The following is an 18,696-nucleotide window of genomic DNA, read 5'->3' as shown; positions in this document are numbered from 1 at the left end:
TCCATACAGATACAGCTATAGACCACAGTAAAGTAAGCCTCTCCATACAGATACAGCTATAGACCACAGCAAAGTTAGCCTCTCCATACAGATACAGCTGTAGACCACAGCAAAGTTAGCCTCTCCATACAGATACAGCTGTAGACCACAGTAAAGTTAGCCTCTCCATACAGATACAGCTATAGACCATAGTAAAGTTAGCCTCTCCATACAGATACAGCTATAGACCTCAGTAAAGTTAGCCTCACTATACAGATACAGCTATAGACCTCAGTAAAGTTAGCCTCTTCATACAGATACAGCTATAGACCTCAGTAAAGTTAGCCTCTCCATACAGATACAGCTATAGACCTCAGTAAAGTTAGCCTCTCCATACAGATACAGCTATAGACCACAGTAAAGTTAGCCTCTCCATACAGATACAGCTATAGATCACAGTAAAGTTAGCCTCTCCACACAGAAACAGCTATAGACCATACAGATACAGCTATAGACCTTAGTAAAGTTAGCCTCTCCATACAGATACAGCTATAGACCTCGGTAAAGTTAGCCTCTCCATACAGATACGGCTATAGACCTCAGTAAAGTAAGCCTCTCCATACAGATACAGCTATAGACCACAGTAAAGTTAGCCTCTCCATACAGATACAGCTATAGACCTCAGTAAAGTTAGCCTCTCCATACAGATACAGCTATAGACCACAGTAAAGTTAGCCTCTCCATACAGATACAGCTATAGACCACAGTAAAGTTAGTCTCTCTATAAAGATACAGCTATAGACCTTAGTAAAGTTGAAATACTATTTGTTAAACTATTATTACCTGTTAATAAAGTGATCCCAGGGACCAAGGATCCCACCCATGCTGTCTCCCCCTTGCTGCCTTTGAAATCCTCCAGGAATTCCACATAGAATATCCCAAATGAGTAGACAATGCCGTCCGCCAGGATGTGAATGAGAAACGAGGAAAACACCACTACCCATCCCCAACCTCCATCTGGGGGGATGATTAGGTCATCTCGGTCTACCTCTGCGTCCTCTTGGTCCATTTTGGAGTCATTTGTGTCTACTGTGACCACGTTGACAGCAGTGTTTTTCTGCTCCTGCTCCATTTGGAAAGTTTCAGCAGTTAAGAGGCGTGTAGTAACCAGTGGTTCTGGTCTGTGTATAGAGAGCTGAGAACTTCTTCCAGTTGATCCAGTGGCTTGGCAAATACGTCAGGTGTGTGAATTTTCTTGACATGGATAAAGAGAAAAAAAATTCATACATTAAAAACCATGCTGCTTTACCGGCTGCTACTCTTTTTCTCTCTCTCTCTTAATTTTCTCTACAGTTACTTTTTAAGAAGTGAGGTTTCTATGGCTGCAAATCACAACTTGATCTTATATTATTAAAATACTTCATGTTCAAGATAAATGAGTACTAAAACATATTAAACTTTGAAGTTACATATTCACCTGTATTGTTGCAGCTATATTTCCAGAGATCGATGTTCTTAGTTACATCAGGTGTGTATCTGGCCAGTAATAGTCTCCTGTAGATATGGAAATCTTGGTCACTGAGCTGCTGTATTTACTTAATATGTATAGCCAGCTATTATAACAGCTAGTTCAGTCTGCCCAGTCTTCTACAGCCCTGCCCTTGAGCCAACAGTACCCTGTGGTCCACTCTCTCACTATGAACACACTCTGTAAGCTCCCAGTCCAGCTTGCCTCATGTGCTCACTATCTTATGTACAGCATACACAGATTTAGACCAGGCTCTTTATCTGAAGTCCGTCTTAGTAAAGGTCACATGTTTTTCCTCCTGTGTAAATACCATCTGGTACTTACTAGCGTTGTTCCACCAGCCTTTCAGGTCACCTATCAACCTCTCCGCTGGCCCTGCCACCTGCAACGATGACTCAAATGCTAGTTTCCACATAAGGCTTACTTAAATACATGTACAAAAGTGGATATATACAATATGCTAATCTAAGCTATTGTGGTATTTTTTGCTTTACAACTTACATAAACCATATGAACCTCCAGGAAAAAGTTGACAAAAAAATCAAACAGTTTTTTAAATCCTTTTCCTTTGATGAAAAAAAAAAACATTTAAGTGTGCATGACAAAATGCTATTAAAAGGCAATAAACTTTCATCTTTTTTTCTAAATAATTTTTTTTTTTTTTTGTAACATTTCGACTTACTAGAAAAAAGAGCAACATTTTCTTTTACTGAAAATATGTAGGCCAATATTTCTACACACATTATATTTCATTGTCAGACTGCTGAAAGCTCAAAGAGGAGGTACTAATGGTGTGCCCTGTATATAGTAAACTTCCAATTCAAAATGATGCAGCAGTCTAAAAGTTGTCATTAATTTTAAAACTTGTAACTTACTAGTAACACTTACTTTGTTTTATACTGTAATTTAGTATTTTTCAGTTTGATATAGCTCACTGAAAGAATATTTTTTACATAGCATGCAATAGTGACCCTTCCTCAAAACAGCTACTACAATTCTGGTAAAAGCATTATAAAATTAAAAATTAGATATGAGTACAGTAATTCCAACCACCATAACAAGAAGTAAATATTACAGACATTCACTGTGTTAATACATGCAATGAAACCTGCTACTGCACGGTGTGCTACTTCAAGTGTACTAGTAAAGTTTTAAATAAGTGCAATACCAATTACTTCTTTTTGAACTTTTCTGTTGACAAGCAATACTTTTTCATCATTTTCAACAGATAACATGAATTAATATCACTAAGATAATTGAAATGATCATCTCCTGACAACTATCTTTTAAAACAGTTTAATTTTGAATCATGTGCAACCAGGTCAGTGCAAGGAGTGAATTTGGAAGGATATTGAGATTTGAAAAACTCACAAAAAAGCATGTTTCAATGATATTTTTATTTTCCCAGATAATATATTGTTATGGGGAGTGTGTGAAAGGAAGGATTAAATAAAGATTGGTTACTAGTAGTTGAAGAAAATTCTGTTTACCCCAAGAAAATTGTCAAATAAGAGTTTTTCACAGAAAAAATATATCTCTGCACATCTGTAACTGACACTGGCGGCAGCCATTCCCAATTCTTGACCTTCATTGAACTTAAGTGCACTACTGTAGACCAACTACTTCAGCTGGTGTCTCTTTAGGTATCTATACAGTACTAGTACTTGGTATTCCACTCAACTTTTGTTATCAATAACTTTTTTTGGTGGATACATGCAGTTGGTTGGCTAAGGCTTCGAAGTACCTAGGTATGATATGAGATACAAACAAATGAAATGGAATAAACTAGTAATAAATTCACTAGAGCCCGTGCCTGTGACTGTAAAACATGTGATATTAGTGACAGCTGATTGTTAAGCACATGTTAATGCTGGCTCAGCATATCTGGCACATGACTGGTATCTGATGGATAGGGGTCAATGGTAGCACCTCACCTGGGGGGCATCTTCAATGAGCACTTTATCCTGGGTATATTATTATAGGGCAACAAGTAAAACAAGCTTGAAAGATTTAGGAAATATATGCTTTAAAAATAGGTGAAAAGAGAAATTCAATTGCAAAAGAATAGCCAAAATAGAAATAACTTTAATAACATAGATGACGTTCTTAACATCCCTTAAACCACCCAGGTCCAGAATAGTCACTAACACAGAATTCATATTACATTATTACCATGTACAAACAGTGTATTTCAGTTTACTACGATCCTCAGTATCTTCAGATAGGATTAGACGGGGCCGTAGCAATAGTCCGAAGGTTCAATAGTCCGAAGGTTCATTGGTCCGAATATTCACTATAGAGCCTTCGGACCAATGAACCCTTGATTAAAAAATCGATGAAAATGTTACCACTTTTCGGACCAATGAACCTTCGGACCAATGAACCTTCGACTATCGAGACGCCCCCGATTAGACTACAGCCAAGTATTTATAGATTCTGAAGCTATAACTTCATAAGCAAGTTTAATGCATGCTCACAATTTTTTCTCCTATATTCAAAATAGAAAAAAAAAGGAATTTAAAGATGTTCCAAGGAAATAAAAAAAGGGAATATCTATAAAACATTGGAAATAATAAAAACTTTATGCCTTAACTGAAAATACAATACACAGAAGGGGAACACAATTCTCTGTTGCTTACTTCATGTGATTATGTTATTTGTTGAGACAAGGTTGCAAAAAACGCCTAAATAAAAAAAGGGCGCACCTGGTATTTATAAAACCCGCATTCATATTGCTGATACAGACGCACATCAATAAAGCTTTTTTTTAACAAATAAGCTTATCTACTTAGAATCTGGAACAACCTATGTCGAGATACAATGGAGCAAAATGCGGAGAAGTTATATATTACTTCTCTGTACTTAAAATTCATACGTATTTTATAATACATACCCCCCCACCCCACCCCGTATAATAAAGAACATATCGTGCTTATATTTTCATTGTATGGGAAGCTACAAAAATTTAAGCCTTATTTTGAGCTACAAAATCTACATTCTAATGGTATTTTCAATTTACACGGTAAGTTATATGCCAGGCCATAATTATATGACTTATTGTCACTTCTACAGATATTGCAAATATAAATTGACCTCTGTGGTCAGTAATGACAAAGGACAGTGTCACTCATATTTTCATGGCATGGTTAGCAACGGACGCAGTGAGAAAAACTGACATAAGCTCGTCTCTCAACAATGTACAATATCTACTTGCTTCCTCATATCGAAACGTCCCTACTTCCATTTAAATATATAGATAAAACTGCTTAAGAATTATAAGAAATATTTACTTGCCGCTCAGCTTTCCAAGTATCAGCTGTTTCTTCCCACGTGACTTCCGGAAAGCGAGGTCAGAGGTTATCACCTCAAGGAGTTCGACGTCACGTCTTATATCTCTTCATAAATGAGAGGGGCAGTTTCGCTTTATCTCCAACACCCATCAACAAAGTACACGTGTTTGGGAACTTGAGCCAAAACAGAGGTAAATGTTGTATAATTTGGCATGAACAGTACTGTGTTTATCGTTTTACATCACCTGATTCTTAGAATGAAAGACGAACAAGAGCAGTAATAGATCTGTGTACATGTAGAGTACGTTTAATTCACAGGGATTCTTTGTCTAGTACAGGTAAGACATTATACAATGGGAATTTAGCCGTACAGTTTCATGCTGGCGCGCGTAGCTCTTGTATTGTTTTTATACTGTCTAATGAAGAAAACAGCCAATAAATCGCAGTTTGTTTAATAACAGTGTAGTGTGTACTATATATCTGCCTGAATTCTACTGTGCATATGATATACTAGTGCATATGGGCAAACGTTTACGACTACATTGGTTTATATTTAGATCTTAGTAAAAAAAGTAAAAGGTTTGCACTCCTGCGTACTACCAGCACTGACAGCTGTTAAGTCCTGATGCTGCTACATTATATACAAATGCATTTTTTATACCTGACATTTTATCATATGATTACATCAGCCCAAACCGGCTTTCTTCCCTCTACCTATACCCCTGTATGTGACAGAGGACATGAGTCTCATCTCTTCCTTGTACATAATAGCTTTAAGCAAGTTGACAATCTTCATCAAGTAAGGAAATATAGGTTATTTTTTATCCTGGTGCTTTGTTAATATTTCCCCATAAAGTAAAATTACAAAGTGGATATATATGTTTGGTTCTGGTCACCTCTAGTATATCTGGCAGTGAATGTGTTTATATCAAGATCAGAGCAAGGGTAGGGTGCATATTTATTTATATGATATCGTTTACATATTACATAATATTGATATGAATCCGTTTTTCACCTAAACTTAAAAGGAGTTGAAAAAGATGGTTGGAACAGTAGTATTTACTAGTAGACCTAGACATCTGTACTTCTGTGATTCTACATGCAGATGTCCATTATTTCAGTTGTTGTGAATTAATTTAAGAATGGCATTACATCTTCTCTAGGGCCAGACATTAAGTGCACACTCCCCAGGTCTTGGGTGACTATTAAACTACCTCAAGCACAGTAACACATAGCAATGTTAGGTAATAAATTCTATTAAATGAGGACTTACCTGTTTACCTATCTGAGTTAAGTGATGGAATTAACATTTAAATGGAGAATTAATAAAACTGTCAAACGCCCTAAGAAAGTTAATGAATGCAAACCAGGGAATGTTGGCATTAGGTGCATTCAGTTCATAGGCATATTACTGGTATCATACTGTTTCAACTAGCACAGTGGCAGTGAATACATTTGTTCATTTCAGCCAGGAAGTAGATCAAGATGGATGGTGGTTCAGCTTCACACCTACCTGTTGATAAGGGATGGGCCTGGATGACAGTGTTAGGTAACATGTTATGTCCAAACACACACACACACGCACTACCTGTTGACAAGGGATGGGCCTGGATGACAGTGTTAGGTAACATGTTATGTCCAAACACACACACACACACACTACCTGTTGACAAGGGATGGGCCTGGATGACAGTTTTAGGTAACATGTTATGTCCACACACACGCATGTGCGTGCACACACACACACACATGTGCACACACATACACGCACACATACACACACATACACACTACCTGTTGACAAGGGATGGGCCTGGATGACAGCTTTAGGTAACAGAGGGTATCTAGAAAAAAAATCAAAATTTTGCACAAACACATTTCAGTATATTTAAATACTGTATAGTAAGAGGATAACTCATCCCTATATTTCCCTGCTACTTTCAGGTTGTTTTGTTATGCACATATTTGTGGTTGGTTCTTTCAAGTCCCTAGGAATCCTGTTTGTAGAGATTCTGACTACCTTTGAGACCAGTAATGCCCTGACTGCATGGATCCCAGCTGTTCTGGGGGGACTCATGTGTCTGTTGAGTAAGTTATGTGAAAACAACAGCAGGATGAATGTGTTGTGAGAATATGTGTGTTGTGACAGCACCATTGTGATAACTGAGGATATAAAGACAACAGTGATATGAATGTGTTGTGAGAATATGGAGAGTGTGTTGTGACAGCACCATTGTGATAACTGAGGATGTAAAGACAACAGTGATATGAATGTGTTGTGAGAATATGGAGAGTGTGTTGTGACAGCACCAATGTGATAACTGAGGATATAAAGACAACAGTGATATGAATGTGTTGTGACAGCACCATTGTGATAACTGAGGATATAAAGACAACAGTGATATGAATGTGTTGTGTGAACATGGAGAGTGTGTTGTGACAGCACCATTGTGATAACTGAGGATATAAAGACAACAGTGATATGAATGTGTTGTGAGAATATGGAGAGTGTGTTGTGACAGCACCATTGTGATAACTGAGGATGTAAAGACAACAGTGATATGAATGTGTTGTGAGAATATGGAGAGTGTGTTGTGACAGCACCATTGTGATAACTGAGGATATAAAGACAACAGTGATATGAATGTGTTGTGTGAACATGGAGAGTGTGTTGTGACAGCACCATTGTGATAACTGAGGATATAAAGACAACAGTGATATGAATGTGTTGTGAGAATATGGAGAGTGTGTTGTGACAGCACCATTGTGATAACTGAGGATGTAAAGACAACAGTGATATGAATGTGTTGTGAGAATATGGAGAGTGTGTTATGACAGCACCATTGTGATAACTGAGGATGTAAAGACAACAGTGATATGAATGTGTTGTGTGAACATGGAGAGTGTGTTGTGACAGCACCATTGTGATAACTGAGGATGTAAAGACAACAGTGATAGGAATGTGTTGTGAGAATATGGAGAGTGTGTTGTGACAGCACCATTGTGATAACTGAGGATATAAAGACAACAGTGATATGAATGTGTTGTGAGAATATGGAGAGTGTGTTGTGACAGCACCATTGTGATAACTGAGGATATAAAGACAACAGTGTTATGAATGTGTTGTGAGAATATGGAGAGTGTGTTGTCACATCACCATTGTGATAACTGAGGATATAAAGACAACAGTGATATGAATGTGTTGTGAGAATATGGAGAGTGTGTTGTCACATCACCATTGTGATAACTGAGGATATAAAGACAACAGTGATATGAATGTGTTGTGAGAATATGGAGAGTGTGTTGTGACAGCACCATTGTGATAACTGAGGATGTAAAGACAACAGTGATATGAATGTGTTGTGTGAATATGGAGAGTGTGTCGTGACAGCACCATTGTGATAACTGAGGATATAAAGACAACAGTGATATGAATGTGTTGTGTGAATATGGAGAGTGTGTCGTGACAGCACCATTGTGATAAGGGAGGATATAAAGACAACAGTGATATGAATGTGTTGTGTGAATATGGAGAGTGTGTTGTGACAGCACCATTGTGATAACTGAGGATGTAAAGACAACAGTGATATGAATGTGTTGTGTGAATATGGAGAGTGTGTCGTGACAGCACCATTGTGATAACTGAGGATATAAAGACAACAGTGATATGAATGTGTTGTGTGAATATGGAGAGTGTGTCGTGACAGCACCATTGTGATAAGGGAGGATATAAAGACAACAGTGATATGAATGTGTTGTGTGAATATGGAGAGTGTGTTGTGACAGCACCATTGTGATAAGGGAGGATATAAAGACAACAGTGATATGAATGTGTTGTGTGAATATGGAGAGTGTGTTGTGACAGCACCATTGTGATAAGGGAGGATATAAAGACAACAGTGATATGAATGTGTTGTGTGAATATGGAGAGTGTGTTGTGACAGCACCATTGTGATAACTGAGGATATAAAGACAAAAGTGATATGAATGTGTTGTGTGAATATGGAGAGTGTGTCGTGACAGCACCATTGTGATAAGGGAGGATATAAAGACAACAGTGATATGAATGTGTTGTGTGAATATGGAGAGTGTGTTGTGACAGCACCATTGTGATAAGGGAGGATATAAAGACAACAGTGATATGAATGTGTTGTGTGAATATGGAGAGTGTGTTGTGACAGCACCATTGTGATGAGGGAGGATATAAAGACAACAGTGATATGAATGTGTTGTGTGAATATGGAGAGTGTGTTGTGACAGCACCATTGTGATAAGGGAGGATATAAAGACAACAGTGATATGAATGTGTTGTGTGAATATGGAGAGTGTGTTGTGACAGCACCATTGTGATAACTGAGGATATAAAGACAAAAGTGATATGAATGTGTTGTGTGAATATGGAGAGTGTGTTGTGACAGCACCATTGTGATAACTGAGGATATAAAGACAACAGTGATATGAATTTGCTGTGAGAATATGGAGAGTGTGTTGTGACAGCACCATTGTGATAACTGAGGATATAAAGACAACAGTGATATGAATGTGTTGTGAGAATATGGAGAGTGTGTTGTGACATCACTATTGTGATAACTGAGGATATAAAGACAACAGTGATATGAATGTGTTTTGTGAATATGGAGATGGTGTTTTGTGGCAGTATATACTATATTACACCAGCAAAGCTAGTTGGGTTCAAGTCGTAGTATAAAGTTGTTTGTTCCAGGTCCTCTAACCAATGGCTTGACAGCCAGATTTGGTGGCCGTCCTGTAGTGATGGTGGGAGGCTTCTTATTTGCCACAGGCTTCAGTCTTTGTTTCTTTGCTGAGAGCATGGAATATGTGCTGGGCACCTTTGCTATCATATCTGGCAAGTATTACATCCCTTAGTAGTGGACTGTGTAGTATACATTATGTTATATCTTGTCAGTACTTACTCTAAGATATATATTAATCTATTTGAAACTATATGGTGGCATTTGATTGACTTTATCTTAAGTGCAGAACAACAATACCATTTATAACTTTACTTTGTCTTGAAGGTGTAGGTTTTTCCATGTCTTAAACTATACCATTTTATAACTTTACTTTGTCTTGAAGGTGTAGGTTTTTCCATGTCCTAAACAATATCATTTATAACTTTACTTTGTCTTGAAGGTGTAGATTTTTCCATGTCCTAAACAAAATCATTTATAACTTTACTTTGTTTTGAAGGTGTAGATTTTTCCATGTCCTAAACAATATCATTTATAACTTTACTTTGTCTTGAAGGTGTAGGTTTTTCCATGTCCTAAACAATACCATTTTATAACTTTACTTTGTCTTGAAGGTGTAGGTTTTTCCATGACCTAAACAATACCATTTATAACTATACTTTGTCTTGAAGGTGTAGATTTTTCCATGTCCTAAACAATACCATTTATAACTTTACTTTGTCTTGAAGGTGTAGATTTTTCCATGTCCTAAACAATATCATTTATAACTTTACTTTGTCTTGAAGGTGTAGGTTTTTCCATGTCCTAAACAATACCATTTTATAACTTTACTTTGTCTTGAAGGTGTAGGTTTTTCCATGTCCTAAACAATACCATTTATAACTTTACTTTGTCTTGAAGGTGTATTTTTTTCCGTGTCCTAAACAATACCATTTTATAACTTTACTTTGTCTTGAAGGTGTAGGTTTTTGCATGTCCTAAACAATACCATTTATAACTTTACTTAGTCTTGAAGGTGTAGGTTTTTCCATGTCCTAAACAATACCATTTAATAATTTTGTCTTGCGGTGTAGATTTTTCCATGTCCTAAACACTACCATTTATAAGTTTACTTTATCTTGAAGGTGTAGGTTTTTCCATGTCCTAAACAATACCATTTAATAATTTTGTCTTGAAGGTGTAGATTTTTCCATGTCCTAAACACTACCATTTATAAGTTTACTTTGTCTTGAAGGTGTAGATTTTTCCATGTCCTAAACAATACCATTTATTACTTTACTTTATCTTGAAGGTGTAGGTTTTCCATGTCCTAAACAATATCATTTATAACTTTACTTTGTCTTGAAGGTGTAGGTTTTTCCATGTCCTAAACAATACCATTTTATAACTTTACTTTGTCTTGAAGGTGTAGTTTTTTCCATGTCCTAAACAATATCATTTATTACTTTACTTTGTCTTGAAGGTGTAGGTTTTTCCATGTCCTATGCTCCCAGTGTGACTGTAGTGGGTCATTGGTTTGATAAGAGGAGGGCTTTGGCCAATGGTCTCTCTGTGGCTGGAGGAAGTGTTGGCCAGTTCATTATTCCACCCTTGTCCAGGTGAGTTCATTGTTGGTCCAGTCCAATAAACAAATTGTATTTTTGTAATTAAACTGAATTCCCAACTTGAAAACTGTTGATAAGTTAGTAGTGCAAACTTCACACATTGGCTCCGGCATAATATATGTTGTCTGTGTATTACTAACTTGCAGGTTCCTTATAGACAACTACACATATAGAGGTAAGACTGTATTGTTTAAGATCACTCAGGTATGTTCTATGTGACTATCTTGCAGGTTCCTTATAGACAACTACACATACAGAGGTAAGACTGTATTGTTTAAGATCACTCAGGTATGTTCTATATTACTAACTTACAGGTTCCTTATAGACAACTACACATACAGAGGTAAGACTGTATTGTTTAAGATTACTCAGGTATGTTCTATATTACTAACTTGCAGGTTCCTTATAGACAACTACACATACAGAGGTAAGACTGTATTGTTTAAGATCACTCAGGTATGTTCTATATTACTAACTTACAGGTTCCTTATAGACAACTACACATACAGAGGTAAGACTGTATTGTTTAAGATTACTCAGGTATGTTCTATATTACTAACTTGCAGGTTCCTTATAGACAACTACACATACAGAGGTAAGACTGTATTGTTTAAGATCACTCAGGTATGTTCTATATTACTAACTTACAGGTTCCTTATAGACAACTACACATACAGAGGTAAGACTGTATTGTTTAAAATTACTCAGGTATGTTCTATATTACTAACTTGCAGGTTCCTTATAGACAACTACACATACAGAGGTAAGACTGTATTGTTTAAGATCACTCAGGTATGTTCTATATTACTAACATGCAGGTTCCTTATAGACAACTACACATACAGAGGTAAGACTATATTGTTTTAGATCACTCAGGTATGTTCTATGTGACTATCTTGCAGGTTCCTTATAGACAACTACACATACAGAGGTAAGACTGTATTGTTTAAGATTACTCAGGTATGTTCTATGTGACTATCTTGCAGGTTCCTTATAGACAACTACACATACAGAGGTAAGACTGTATTGTTTAAGATTACTCAGGTATGTTCTATATTACTAACTTACAGGTTCCTTATAGACAACTACACATACAGAGGTAAGACTGTATTGTTTAAGATTACTCAGGTATGTTCTATATTACTATCTTGCAGGTTCCTTATAGACAACTACACATACAGAGGTGCCTTCCTCATCCTGGGTGGATTGTGCTTTCATGTGGTGTTTTGTGGAGCTCTCTACCGACCTTTCAACATGTATAGGAAGTCTCCAGTCCAGCAGAAGGCTGACTTTGTTACTGGTCGTGATGAAAGTGATGCTGATGGTGGAAAAGAAATAAAAATAAGTGGTGAAAAGAATTTGCATTTGAGAAATAAAAGGCTGGATGAGGTCAAACATCAGGACAACTTTCTGGGACCTGTCAGGAACAGTGTGGACGTGCAAAGGGACCCCACGCTGCAGTCTGATTCAGCATTAAATGCGAGACCAAGAGTGCAGTCAGACGCAGGTCACTTGTTAAGAAAAGCAGCTCTGTCTGGGGTAGGCTATAAACCTGCCACTGAGGGAGACAAACCTGGTGTCATTCTGCACCACCAGTCTGATCCAGAAATTAACCAATCAGAACAGATAAAACAGAAACAAAGTCTAAATCACCGAGGGATATGGGATCATCTTATCTCACCAGAAATCAATGTCTTTCCTAGCAGTAGTTTTTTATTTATTCCTTCTGTTCAGAACATCCCCAGAGCAACAGAGGAATGGCCCTCAGATGAGCAGTCTGCACTTGGAAGTCACAGAACTCTAGGTGGCAGCACCTTTGCAAGCCTCCAAGAAGGGGTTGCAACAAAGACAAAGAAAATTCCTCTTTTTGATTTTACTTTATTCAAGAATGCACTGTTCATTGTCCTTTTCTTCACAAATGTTCTTGGACAGCTTGGATACTTTAATCAGTTTATTTTTATCCCAGCTCTGGCCAAAAGTCTTGGTATTGACGACACCAGAGGAGCTCTTCTTTTATCTATTGTAGGTGGCGCAGACCTGGTGGGGCGTGTTTCTATTGGCCTGTTTACTGACTATCACTTCCTGAAGACACATCATATCATGCTGATCACTTTGATGATTACTGGAATTTCATCATTTGGAGTTTCTTTTGTAACAGGCTATACAGGTAATTTACATACATATACTGGCTGTGGCTGAGGTCAGTTATTCCAGGGTCAATAAATATAACCAAGATGACAAAAACACCCAAGTCAATATCTGTCTTGTTACATGATCACAAATTTTGAAATCAAGACATAGATGAGAGTTTGCTGCTATATAGTTTCAGATTTCTTCATTCATGTAGCCTACCCCGTCACAAATAAGGTACAATTATGGGACAAAAACTACTACATATACACATATGTACATAAAGTTACACAAAAACTACTACATATACACATATAGGGACAGTCGGGCTGACGTCACGCGCCTTAGCAACCGGCATCTGGGGTAAAACAAACCGGGCAACATGGCGGATCACATTGACTTCTATGTAAAAGTTCGCAGACTTTGTCCGAAGATATCATACTTCACAGTGCCTGACCACTTGTGTCAGTGAGGATGAGTTATTTACCTGGTCGTTTTCCTTTACAGGCCTTTGTAATTAGCCGCTGCACACCTGGTAAAGAGATAAAATCGGCCCTAACATAACTGCCGATCGTTATCTGTGATCGGGAATTTTACAGCAGAAGATTTCGCAAAGGCAGTGCTTGACCTTTTGTGTCTGGCGGGTTGAATCATTTACCTGGACTATTGAGTTAGCAGGCCTTGGTAATAAACTACTGTTTAACTTGTTACGGGATAAAATTGGTATAAACTGAATACGCATATGTTCACCTTAAGTATAGGCCTATACATGTACATAAGTTGGTGAAAAAGGAATGGCTTCTTAGAACGTGGATCGTAAGAAAGGCCTGGAAAATGTGCAACACTGAGAAGTTATTTGAATGAGAGTTCTACAAATTGTGATTAAATCACCTGCTGCTGCAATACCCAGGGGAACAGGATAGGGGCAATGTCATCGGTCCCATGGCCTCTTAATTTGTCTGTATAGTAATAGGACAGCATAGGCAGTTGCTTGCTAACTTTTTGTTACCTGTATTAATATTGGCAGCTATGCGTCTATGAGTGTTTACAATCTTAGTGTGCACTTTTCTGGTACGAAAATTGGCGAAATATCATGGAAGACAGAACGTTTTAAAAGTTTCAAAACGTACAAGGTTAAAATTAAATTGAATAACAAACACGGTAATAAAGCTGTACATGTATGTCATTTTACCATTTAAGGTCGCTTTATTTATGGCAACTTTTTTTTATTTTACTTGATAACTTAAAGATTTAGACATTAACTCACAGGTTTGTCAATATATTGACGTACGTTTTTATCTTATCTTCATAACACCCTCAGTTAACTTGCAACAAAAAAGTTCGACGTTATAGTCCATCAATTTTAACTAAAAGAATTGATATACCGTCACATGCCAAAACAAGATGCAATCTCAATTTCTTGTAAATATTACTTATTAATTCCTGTAACAAATGACAAACATAAATACCAAACAAGGTACAATGACTTTCTCCTTATCTATAATAAAATAATCTATACACACATACACAATTCTCGTAGTGCATGTATAGCTATGACCAAATCTTGTTTCGATCAACAATCCCGTCTTTAGTCACGTTTGCACGACCTATATATATAGCCTGCAACAGTCGTTTACTTTTCCGTGGATCTTTGAAATTTAACAAATCCCATTAGATTTTATTAATGTGTTGGTAGTGTCACCTGGTTAACAGCAAGCTTCCACCATTTCACTTTTGTTCGTGCCTGAGAGTTAAACAGTACCGGTTCAATTCAGTAGGCCTGCAAAATCTACCCCGTCATATGTGTCAGCAATATATGCAACATCAACAGTTATTATAGTACAATTGAAACCTTCCTTGATAATATTAGTTGCTTCCGTATGGTTTTATTTTCAAAGACATGTGAATATTATGCTCATCCAGGTAAGCAAATGGGTCTTTGCAATCTACCACTGTAAGATTCCCGACCACAGATAACAATCGGCATTTAAGGCCGATTTTATCTCTTGACCAGGTGTGCAGCGGCTAATTACAAAGGTCTGTAAAGGAAATCGACCAGGTAAATAACTCATCCTCACTGACACAAGTGGTCAGGCACTGTGAAGTATGATATCTTCGGACGAAGTCTGCCAACTTTTACATAGAAGTCAATGCGATCCGCCATGTTGCCCGATTTGTTTTACCCCAGATGCCGGTTGCTAAGGTAAAGTGCCCGGATGACCGACTGTCCCTATGTACATAAAGTTACACAAATACTACTACATATACACATATGTACATAAAGTTACACAAATACTACTACATATACACATATGTACATAAAGTTACACAAGTACTACTACATATACACATGTACATAAAGTTACACAAATACTACTACATATACACATGTACATAAAGTTTCACAAATACTACTACATATACACATGTACGTAAAGTTACACAAATACTACTACATATACACATATGTACATAAAGTTACACAAATACTACTACATATACACATATGTACATAAAGTTTCACAAATACTACTACATATACACATATGTACATAAAGTTACACAAATACTACTACATATACACATATGTACATAAAGTTACACAAATACTACTACATATACACATATGTACATAAAGTTTCACAAATACTACTACATATACACATGTACATAAAGTTACACAAATACTACTACATATACACACATGTACATAAAGTTACACAAAGAAGTAAGCAACACAGTTACATAAATAAGTAAATAGGTTGCATATTTACACACAAAAATAAAGTGCCCTATAAATATATACTACTTTTGATCTGAGCAGTGCAGAGTCTGTCTTTCACTCCGTCTCTCCATCTCTTGCTGGATTTCATAAAGAGATGTAGTGTGTTGGTGTTAATCTGGTGTTCTCTTGCAATGACTTGTAACACAGAATGTAAACTTGATGTTTTCTTTCCAGGGCTGGTTGTTTACTGTGTGTGTCTGGGTCTGTTTGGCGGGGCTTTCATCGCTGTGATAGCTGTCACTTTAGTAGAAGTCCTAGGACTGGAGAGGTTGGCCTACTCCATGGGTTTGCTGCTCCTGGGGACTACTATATCTACCGTAGGATCCCCACCTTTTTTAGGTACGTCTGACTCTTTTCCTTTAAAGTTAGGGTTTGTGCATATGCTATGCTGAGGGGGAAGGAGGAACAAATTTACATTCTCTTTAATTTAAAATCCACCAACTTTCAATGAGGAACTCTGGCGTGGCTCAGGCAGTGACCTGTTTTAGTGTAAGAAAGCAGTAAATATTTCAGACATTTTTTTATGAATTTGTCCTTATTAAAAATTTCAGAGCAAAATGAAATGAAATATTGTGCAGTTGTTATATTTATTTCTTATGTTAATATAGGCTGGGTGGCTGATACTACAGGGTCTTACAGCTGGCTTTTCCGTATCTGTGGAATCTCCATGGTAACTGCCTCCACCATCTTGTGTCTGGAGCCAGTAGCCAGGAAATATGAAGTGAAGAAAGAACAACTGGCAGCAGGGACATCAGACCTGGTGCAAACTGACCAGACGTGTACACAAAAATTGAATGGAAACTTGGTAGAGACTTAAAAAGCGTTTTGTTAATCATGGTGTTTTGTGTGATTGGTAAAACAATTATTGTATTTTATCTCAAGTAAGATTCTCAGCAAGGATTTCTCCTGTATAAATACTTGCAGATATTTCACCATGATGATATGACTTATTTAACTAAAGGATATCTATTACATACCAATAGGAATGTATACAACATAGAAATGATTTTTTTAAATTTTTGATTACTGTATTTTATTGATCCATTAACATTTTAAAATGTTTAAGTTAAAGTACATTGAATTTTAGTTGCATACTGGTGGTAATTATTTCATTATCAATATGACACGTAATTTTCACACAAAACTTAATTCAAGTTTAACTGAAACTACTTTTAGATGTAATAAAAAGGTAAAGATGAAGACAGTTTGTCTTGTATGTAATGCTAGATGTCCAGATGTTGCTCTATAAATATACATTTTCTCTCTGTCAGCCTCCTGAATTATTGTTACAGTAATCCCATGTCTAATGAAAGGTATGCTATGCAGGTCGTATATGATAGGGATGATGTATTAAGATGCACTTTCTTTAATAGTAAGTTGTTACAGATTACTCCACATTTAAGTGTGGATTTATTGTTTTTTGCTTATTTTATTATTTTTTTCAACACTGAGGTTTGTATGAACCCCTGCTGGTTGCTTTTGCTGATGATAACAGAGAATCTCTTGGAAAATCTCACCAAGCAGAGAGGGTAGATCTTTGTTCCTTTTGTTAAGTTCTGTAAAAATATTTTATTGAGCCAAGATGTTCATAAGCTTGTTGATAGTTGGGTCTTATTTAGAAATTATTGAAGACAAGTTGAAATACATGTTATGGTTAGCTTGTTAACTTTAGTCTGATGAAAGCCTACATCAAGCTACAGTATGGAAAATTGTGTTAAATAACTACTATTTATGATATTTTATTGAATTTGATAAGATTGCTAGTGAAATTGAGGTCCACAGCCAACTATATATTTTTCTTTAGAGTGCACAATGTTTTGTGAAGTTCATTGTTTAAAGGTTTTAGAAGGGAGCATATATGACAGATACTCTAGTCTCTTACATATGTTGAGTTTGTTGATCTTAATTTGTACCACGTGAATTATTAAGATATGTTAATTTAATGACCCATCTTCAGTCCCATGCCAAAGATACATTCTTTATTCCCTGCTAAAATGTTTATGTATTACAGATTTTTTTATTTATGTGTGCATATGACTTAAACGTTTTTAACTGTGTTCCTATAAAATACACTTAGTGTGCCAGAAAACAGACATTTGTTATTGTGAGCATCACGTTTTTAAATTCACAGTTATATTTATATCAATCCATCTCCCACCTCATGGATACCTTAGTTTTATACATCATGTTACAGTGATAATTTGAAAGCAGACATTTTGTTTTGACTTTTTTGAATAATCTACAAGGATAAATACAGGTCATCTTTCAATGAAATAGATTGCATATTATATTATATTATATTATATTATATTATATTATATTATATTATATTGCATTATATTATATTATATTATATTATATTATATTATATTATATTATATTATATTATAATAACAAATTTAATGAAGTGTAATACCGCTCAGACCATTAAAAATTATCTTTACTTAATAAGTTGTAATTTTTTATTCCTAGCAGCTTTTTACAGTAACCGTTGTTACAACTTTGCTTTTCTTTGTTGTGGATTATTTTCTGTGAAATGGTGCCTTTAATTGTACACATTTTCTTTAGAAATTTACTGTGGTGACAATTTTATTTTATTTGTTATTGGAGCCTTATCATATATGTCACATTATATTAATTGTATTGCAGAAGATGACGAAGTTCTTTG

General features: G+C 36.2%; 2 protein-coding genes across 10 annotated transcripts in view; one reads left to right on the top strand and one right to left on the bottom strand.

Moving 5' to 3' along the window:
• The window catches only part of LOC106161430 (monocarboxylate transporter 12), a 20,736-nt gene extending 15,775 nt beyond the window's left edge, over positions 1-4,961 (bottom strand). Inside the window, exons 1-3 of one of the 2 annotated variants that reach the window (XM_086998188.1) lie at positions 4,798-4,961; positions 1,457-1,889; positions 823-1,233 (exon numbers count right to left, since the gene is read on the bottom strand). In XM_086998188.1, coding sequence (XP_086854314.1) covers positions 823-1,111 — 289 coding nt within the window. In that variant the 5' untranslated portion in view covers positions 1,112-1,233; positions 1,457-1,889; positions 4,798-4,961. The other variant, XM_086998189.1, reaches the window with a different exon arrangement.
• On the top strand, positions 4,847-18,696 carry LOC106161433 (monocarboxylate transporter 12-like). Of its 8 annotated transcripts, none has more exons than XM_086998183.1 (9): positions 4,847-4,988; positions 5,961-6,041; positions 6,270-6,346; positions 6,742-6,885; positions 9,521-9,664; positions 10,972-11,107; positions 12,268-13,280; positions 16,203-16,367; positions 16,637-18,696. In XM_086998183.1, the coding sequence occupies exons 3-9, from the start codon at positions 6,283-6,285 to the stop codon at positions 16,843-16,845; spliced, it is 1,875 nt and encodes a 624-aa protein (XP_086854309.1). In that variant the 5' UTR covers positions 4,847-4,988; positions 5,961-6,041; positions 6,270-6,282; the 3' UTR covers positions 16,846-18,696. The 8 variants fall into 8 exon arrangements, with proteins under 8 accessions (XP_086854309.1, XP_086854306.1, XP_086854305.1 ...); XM_086998180.1 differs by having other exon boundaries at positions 6,266-6,346; XM_086998186.1 differs by having other exon boundaries at positions 4,967-5,135.

Source organism: Lingula anatina, chromosome 10 (genome assembly GCF_051362555.1).
Source record: "Lingula anatina isolate TDL-2025a chromosome 10, LinAna3.0, whole genome shotgun sequence".
NCBI lineage: Eukaryota > Metazoa > Brachiopoda > Lingulata > Lingulida > Lingulidae > Lingula > Lingula anatina.
Note: the sequence above shows the minus strand (reverse complement) of the source record. Positions and strands in the feature narration are given on the sequence as shown.

Bases quoted from the DNA above. Each gene is read 5' to 3' on its own strand.
- LOC106161433 (XM_086998183.1), top strand. From the start codon at position 6,283: ATGGATGGTGGTTCAGCTTCACACCTACCTGTTGATAAGGGATGGGCC. The intron at 6,886-9,520 runs GTAAGTTATGTG...TGTTTGTTCCAG, and splicing joins GGGACTCATGTGTCTGTTGA to GTCCTCTAACCAATGGCTTG. The intron at 16,368-16,636 runs GTACGTCTGACT...ATGTTAATATAG, and splicing joins AGGATCCCCACCTTTTTTAG to GCTGGGTGGCTGATACTACA.